The sequence below is a fragment of the Artemia franciscana genome, chromosome 15 (genome assembly GCF_032884065.1).
Source record: "Artemia franciscana chromosome 15, ASM3288406v1, whole genome shotgun sequence".
In the NCBI taxonomy this organism is placed as follows: Eukaryota; Metazoa; Arthropoda; class Branchiopoda; order Anostraca; family Artemiidae; genus Artemia; species Artemia franciscana.
Window position 1 is genome coordinate 39,887,273 of NC_088877.1, and position 7,882 is coordinate 39,895,154.

Consider the following 7,882-nt stretch of genomic DNA (forward strand, 5'->3'; position numbering starts at 1 on the left):
GTACATGGTTCTGTAAGTTTCCACTTAACCAATTTAAAGAATTTGTTTTCATTTTTGCTGTCCTCGGTAATTTATCTAAAAAAGAACACAAAAAGTACAGTTTTTCCTAATGGTTTAAGACGTACATGGTTCTGTAAGTTTCCACTTAACCAATTTAAAGAATTTGTTTTCATTTTTGCTGTCCTCGGTAATTTATCTAAAAAAGAACACAAAAAGTACAGTTTATCCTAATGTTTTTAGACGTACACGGCTCTGTAAGTTATCTACTTAACCAATTTAAAGAATTTTTTCATTTTTGCTGTCCTCGGTAATTTATCTAAAAAAGAACACAAATAGTACAGTTTTTCCTAATTTTTTAAGACGTACATGGTTCTGTAAGTTTCCACTTAACCAATTTAAAGAATTTGTTTTCATTTTGGCTGTCCTCGGTATTTTATCTAAAAAAGAACACAAATATTACATTTCCATCAGCCTATTTTTTAGGGTGAAAAAGTACAGTTTTTCCTAATGTTTTAAGACGTACATGGTTCTGTAAGTTTCCACTTAACCAATTTAAAGATTTTTTTTTTCATTTTTACTATCCTCGGTAATTTATTTAAAAAAGAACACAAATAGTACATTTCTATCAGCCTATTTTTTAGGGTGAAAAAGCCCACCTTATCTCTTGGCCAAAAACTTTCCTAAATGACGGCCAGCTATACTTTATAGTAACGGGTTTTAATGGTTTAATTATTATTAGTTTTATTAATATTTTCTGTTTATGAATTATGGAAAATCTAAATATCGTGTAATAATCTGGCTGTGCTATGTCTTCTTTCGTCTTATTATTTTTTTGAATTTTTTTTACAGATTTGCGTGGAAACAATGTGGATTGTTTAACACTTGGTCAGTATATGCAACCAACAAAACGTCACCTGAAGGTACAAGAATATGTAACCCCTGAAAAGTTCCTCGAATACGAGATTGAAGGAAAAAATATGGGTTTTCTCTATGTTGCGAGTGGCCCTCTAGTTCGTAGCTCATATAAAGCTGGTGAATTTTTCTTGAAGAATATTGTTGAGAAGAAAAAGAAAATAAGTTTAAATGAGTGAATAGAATTTATTATTGTAAATTAATTAGCAGCGGTGAGTTCTCACTCTACATTTTTTTCTGTTAAAAACACATACATAAATCGTTTGAATTTTATCTGTCAAACCTCAACTTGAGGTAAGCAGGGTTGCTATTACGGCTATAGTAGCAAGCGTTTCTTATAATATGCTAATAGTGTAGTATTGCTTAATTATACTGTAATCACAACTTTCTTATATGCTTACTTCACAGGATTTTACTTACTGTAATTCAATTGGTTGTATTGAGTTTTCGCTCTTATTCTTTTTTGTGTAGAAAATAAATGTTAATTGAATCTTTTTCAAAACCTAGCCTGAGGTAAGTATGGTTAGTGTTGCTACCAACACTGTTAGTGTTACATTTAACATGGTGTTAAGTGATAATGTAACAAATTGTCTCTTTTAGTATAATGGATGGTTCACCCTGTGTTGGAAAAACTTTTGCACCAGCATAAGTTACGACTTGTTGATTGGTTAAGAAAGCAGACTCGAGTTCTAATTAGAATTTTACGTTATGAAAGATTATGCTACGATATAGAAAAGTTAATATAGTTGCAACAGCAGAGAATTCCTTGATTTTTCTAGGTTTTTCCTTGAAAATCATTCATTCTTGACTATAGCTTGTCTCCATTCCACGTTTATAATGTTTAAACAGTTTGCTTACGATGATTGTGAGGATTTTAGACGAGGATTATGATAGTTTTATGAATTTTAGGCGTTAGCCTTGTGTGAAAGGACTCGTTTTGGTCGGAAAGGTTACACTTAACGTAACCTAACCACTTAGTATAATAAATTACACTGGCAGTCTGAAATTAGCTTTGTCATTAGCTGTCCTCGACCAAAACTTAGTATTTATACTTATACACAAAATTGATCTTGAATTAAAGATGGATCTCTCCGAATCTTGACGCGGTGAGTTTAATGGCGAAATCAGAACTGTGTCTCCGCTCTACTTTCTGAGATCCGATCTAATATATACAGGGGTAAAAACACAACCCATCGGCTTTCCACGGCCAAATTTTAGTACGAACATGCCGAAAATATGAAATTTATTATAATAAAATCAATTATAATCCCTTTCATTGAGAGATGAGAAGGATTTTACGACTAAGCCTGAAAAAAATGAGCCCAAGGTTATGGCAACTCTGTACCCATCCCTATACGTGAGGTAAAGGACTTGTGAATGGATGAAAAGCAAATAGATGACGTAAATATTCATCAGCTGTTAAGGCCTCTTTTCCTTTTTCTTAAAGATGGAAAGTGCATACATACCTATACAATTTTGACAGAAAAATATACGAGAGTTTAACAGAAAATGGGAGGGTCTGAATTATGAACAATCGTTAGGTTCTGGCGTTAGAAGAGCTTTAATAAAGGTCTTATCCTTGTATGGTATACCAGAAAAAATACATTAAAGTGATTAGTGCTATTTACAAGAAAAACATTGCTGCTGCTAACGTGGAAAATAATGTTAGTAGCTGGTTTGATATTGATTCAGGAGCTATTGAGCAGGATTACGTTTTATCCCCATTTCGATGGATGATTTTTATGACTTTGTTTTAAGGAGCATAGTGAAGGTTATGGGAGAGTGCGGAATCAACTGGGAAAGTAAAACTCTCCTAGACTTGGATTATGCTGTATCTAAGGTTATTGTTAAGGCTTTATCTAAGGTTATTGTACATGTTGTATAATACTGACAATACACAAATTTATCTCTTGTTTGTACGCTGCTAAAAGGATCTGCGCGTGCGCCGACGAGTCAAAAGCCCGGCTCAAATGAAAAGAGCCAGTAACCAAGTGGATCACCCGTTGCCTCAGAATCAGACAAAATAGCAGCAAGGGCGAACAGTGCAACCGAGCCCTACCGCAAAATCAAACTGGTGGTTTGGCATTTGGCAACAGTGTCCCACATTTGACATATAAGCATTTCTAGAAGTTTGCATAAAAGTGGCGACACAGTAATTGAGCGATACGAGGAGCATGGGTTAGTTGGCTTCCCTTTTTCAAGATTTTTGACAGATCTTGGGCCAGATTTGGTTTATGATCTGGTTATCTAATGTTTAACCTTATATAAAGGTTAGATAATAACCTTGGATTATACTGAAAATGTTAGCAAAATGAATTGACTTTTGGGAGGTCTTAAGAGTTCAGGGTGCAAGAAGCAGGTTTGAGAATTAATGTTAAGAAGATTGAGTCGCTAAAACTGGGAATAATTTGAAAGTGAAGAGTTATTGTTGGGTTTCGAAAGGATTGATCAAGTGGACAGCTTTACTTACCTGGGTAGTGTTATTAGTAAAGATAATGGGCGCCGTGAAGATGTTAAAAGTAGAACACCTGAGACTCTGGGCGTTTTTTCACAGTCGATAATTTTTTTGAAAAAAAAGGAAGATGAGTCTGAAAACCAAGGTAATAATATTAGAGGCTGTTGTTATTTCAGTGGTTAATTCTTCTCCTGCTGTTAACTCTCCAGTTAGCCTGGACAGCACCACTAGCATCGAGGTTGTTAAAGACTTCACCTACCTGGGCTCCGTAATTTCTTCAAATGGCTCACTTCTCCCCGAGCTGCAGGCAAGATTATCTAAAGCGTCTTCTGTCATGGGTAGACTGAATCGTCACCTCTGGCGAAAACCAAATATCAGTCGCACAACGAAACTGCGGATCTTCAACGCTCTAGTTGGCTCTGTGATGCTTTACGGAGCTGAGACATGGCAAGCATCAGCTGCAACCCTCAAGAAAATAGACGTATTTCATGCAAAGAGCCTGAGGAGGACTGAGGGTCTACGATGGTCCGACTTCGTCAGCAATGAAAAGCTTCTGCAGCTCACAAAGCAGTCTTGGTTTTCGACTCAAGCAGCCGAGCAAACCTTACGATGGTTCGGGCATCTGCTTCGAATGCCACCACATCTACCCGCAAAGATGATCTACGAATTCGACCCTATCAAAGTTGGTTGGAAGCGACCTCGCGGCCGACCGAAGAAACGTTGGTCCGACAGCCTGTCCGAGTTCTTGGCGATGGCAAACATCAGACAGGGCGAAGAGCAAATACTCGCCATGGACCGAAGTGGGTGGAGGAGGCAGACGTCACTCTCAACGCCGAGCAGTGCCCGGCAAAAGACTTAAGTCAAGGTTAAGTATGGTTCTAAAGCGTTGGTGCTTCGAAAGAAGGGGGAAGATTTACTAGATTTTTTCGATATAAATTGTCAATGGATTGTTTTGGGTACCCGTCTGACTGATCACATTTCAAACAGTAAATGTGGAACTTCTAACATGTAATGAGAGATACATTGAAATGGCTTGGACACGCTCTGCGGATTAAGGATGACAAATTGACAAAGACCGGCTGTGTCTGTATCCTTTTAAATTCTGTATTCATCTAAATTTTTTCCCAGTACCGGAAATGAGAATTGTCACTGTTATGTGATTTTCTGAAAACTTTAAAAATGTAATTACTACATTTTGGCAGAGAACAGTCGATGTGACATGTGAGTCTAGCATATCCGAATTATTATAGGAATGGCTTGGAGGAAAGGGTTGAATTTTACAATAACTGTTGGGGAGGGGATTCATGTTATGTTTTGAGGAGAGGGGAGTTGATATTTCGTGTTGTGGAGATGGGGAGAAGCCAAATAGGGTTTGGTCTCCCACCAATCTATATGTTTTTGCATTAAAAGTTCCTATGGGATTTAAAACCTATTAATGGTTTGAAATAGTGCAAATGTGTTACAGGTGATAGCACTTACCTTACTAATATTATTTCTGTTGTTTGTCATATTATTAAGTAGTTTGCCCATTTCAAAAAAAAAAGATTGTCAAAAGCAACAAGATGTACCTAAATGTCACTAAATTCCTGATCATGTGAAGGGTCACTGTGCAATCTTCTAGGCGTGTCTTTGTGTCCAGTGTAGTAAAGTATGCACAATTTCCGCTATCAAAATTTATAAAGTTTCAAATCGAAACCAAATCTTGCTTTCAGGTGGGAAAACCTCTAAGAAAAAGTCATCGGTAAACGGCTATGTTGTGTATTTGCCTATGATAATTGAAGCAACTGGGGTACGTAATGAGAAACGGGCCAACTCGAGGGTTTCTACTTACTTTTGCACTTCGTTTCGAAGGAGTTGCAGTAGAAACTTCGAGAAGGGCTCATTTGATTAGAAATTGAGAGGGCTAGTACCCTTTTTAATAGCCAAAAGTGATTGGAGGGCAACTGACCCCCTCCCACGCCCACCATTTCCCCAAACACATTCAATCCAAATTTTGAGATAGTCATTTTGTTCAACGTAGTTGAAAGATCCGGAAATTATATATTTAAGGGTGAAAACCCCCATACAGCCCTTAGGGCAAGGGTTGTAAGTTATTTCCTTGGGCAAATAAGGTTTATATAAAAGGGTGATCGTATACACTTTGGAGGGGGCTCATTGGATTGGTAATCAGAAGTTTTAGTGCCCTCAGATTCATAGTGATCGGGGTTGGATCCCCCCCCACATACACACAAACCTCCATTTTCTATAAATGCATCTGACAGAAATTTTGAGATGGCTATTTCTTGTCGTAGAAACTTCGAAAAAAGCCTCATTCGATTGGAAATTGGAAGGGCTAGTTCCCATTTTAACTGTCAAAAGTGGTTGGAGGGCAACTAACCCCCCTCCCACGCCCGCCATTTTCTCCAACACATCAGATTAAAATTTTGAGCTAGCCCGTTTGTCAAACAGTAACCAAAACTCTAAAAAATGAAATTTTGATACTAATACCTACATCAAAAGGATTGCATTTTAATGCTGATTTTAAATATATAAGTTTCATCAAGTTTAGGCTTACCAATCAAAAGTTACGAGCCTGAGAAAATTTGCGTTATTTTAGAAAATAGGGGGAAACGCCCCCTATAATTCATAGAATCTTAACGAAAATCACACCATCAGATTCAGCGTATCAGAGAACCCTACTGTAGAAGTTTCAAGCTCCTATCTACAAAAATGTGGAATTTTGTATTTTTTGCCAGAAGGCAGATCACGGATGCGTGTTTATTTGGTTTTTTTTTCCCAGGGGTGATCGTATCGACCCAGTGGTCCTAGAATGTTGCAAGAGAGCTCATTCTAACGGAAATGAAAAGTTCTAGTGCCCTTTTTAAGTGACCAAAAAAATTGGAGGGCACTCAGGCCCCCTCCCACGCTGATTTTTTTACCAAAATCAACGGATCAAAATTCTGAGATAGCCATTTTATTCAGCGTAGTCGAAAAATCTTATAACTATGTCTTTGGGGACGACTTACTCCCCCACAGTCCCCGTGGGAGGGCAACAAGTTACAAACTTTGACCAGTGCTTACATATAGTAATGGTGATTGGGAAGTGTACAGGCGTTTTCAGGAGGATTTTTTGGTTGGGGGGAGGGGATGAGAAGAGGGGGATATGCTGGGGGAACCTTCCGTCGATAATTTGTCATGGGGAAAGAAAATCTCCATGAAGGGAGCGCGGGATTTACTAGCATTATTTAAAAAAAAAATGAAAAAATAAATATGAAAAGTTCTTTCAGCTGGAAGTAAGGAACATCATTAAAACTTAAAACAAACAGAAATTATTACCCATTTGAGGGGCTCACCTCCTCCTAATACCTCGCTCTTTACGCTAAAGTATTTTTAGTAATTTCAACTATTTATTCTACGGCTTTTGTGATTCTGGGGTCATTCTTAATGAATTGGGACAAAATTTAAGCTTTAGTGTAAAGAGTGAGGATCTGACAAGGGGGCGAACCCCCTCATATATGTAATAAAAATATGAGAATACAAAAGTTCTTTACGTAAGCTAATTTATAAGTTACGTAAATCTTTTACTAATAAAAATATTCGTAAAAAATTTAAAGTTCTAGTTGCCTTTTTAATTAACCAAAAATCAGAGGGCAACTAGGCTTCCTCCTCTGCTCTTTTTTTCTCAAAATCATTCGATCAAAGTTATGAGAAAGCCATTTAGCCAAAAAAAAAAAAAAATACAAATTTCGTTTTAATTATTCCTCTGCGGAGAGCCAAAATCAAAACATGCATTGATTCAAAAACGTTCAGAAATTAAATAAAAAAAACAAGGTTTTAACTGAAAGTAAGGAGCGACATTAAAACTTAAAACGAACAGAAATTACTTCGTATATGAAAGAGGCTGCTTCCTCATCAACGCCCCTCTCTTTACGCTAAAGTTTTTTACTGTTTTAAAAAGAAGAATTGAGAGAAAGAGTCAAACTTTAGCGTAAAGAGCGGGGCGTTGATGAGGAAGCAGCCTCTTTCATATACGAAGTAATTTCTGTTCGTTTTAAGTTTTAATGTCGCTCCTTACATACAGTTAAAAAAACTTGTTTTTTTATTTAATTCAACATAAAGGAAAGATCCCCAGGTTATGTTTTTGAGACAAAGACAATCCCCCTAGATCCCTCATGGCTAGGTTGTAAGGTATGCCCTGGGGGCTTATAATGTATATATAGAAAATGTGATCGTTTAAACTTCGGAGGCGGCTCTTTGGATTGATAATCGGAAGTTCTAGTTCTCTTTCTAAGATTCTTGTGTGACATCGTTGCTGTCACACAAGCAAGTTGTTTCTACAAGAGGTGGAACTAAACTAGAAACATCGTTTCAAGGGAGAAAAAAGAAAGGGAAAATTCTTCATATGGCTAATCTTTCATCACACAGCCCAGTGGCTTCAAATATATCGGGAAGATAATATACCCGTTTACCAGTCTTGTTTTTAAGGTTTTTCCCATCATAAAAGAGATTTGCTTTGGCAAGGACTCGAGATTTTAT

General features: G+C 37.0%; 1 protein-coding gene across 1 annotated transcript in view; it reads left to right on the top strand.

The window, feature by feature from the left end:
* The window catches only part of LOC136036462 (lipoyl synthase, mitochondrial-like), a 28,218-nt gene extending 25,482 nt beyond the window's left edge, over positions 1-2,736 (top strand). Inside the window, exon 7 of the mRNA XM_065718707.1 lies at positions 850-2,736. Coding sequence (XP_065574779.1) covers positions 850-1,091 — 242 coding nt within the window. The 3' untranslated portion in view covers positions 1,092-2,736. The remainder of the gene's footprint in view (positions 1-849) is intronic.
* Positions 2,737-7,882: the final 5,146 nt, after the last annotated feature.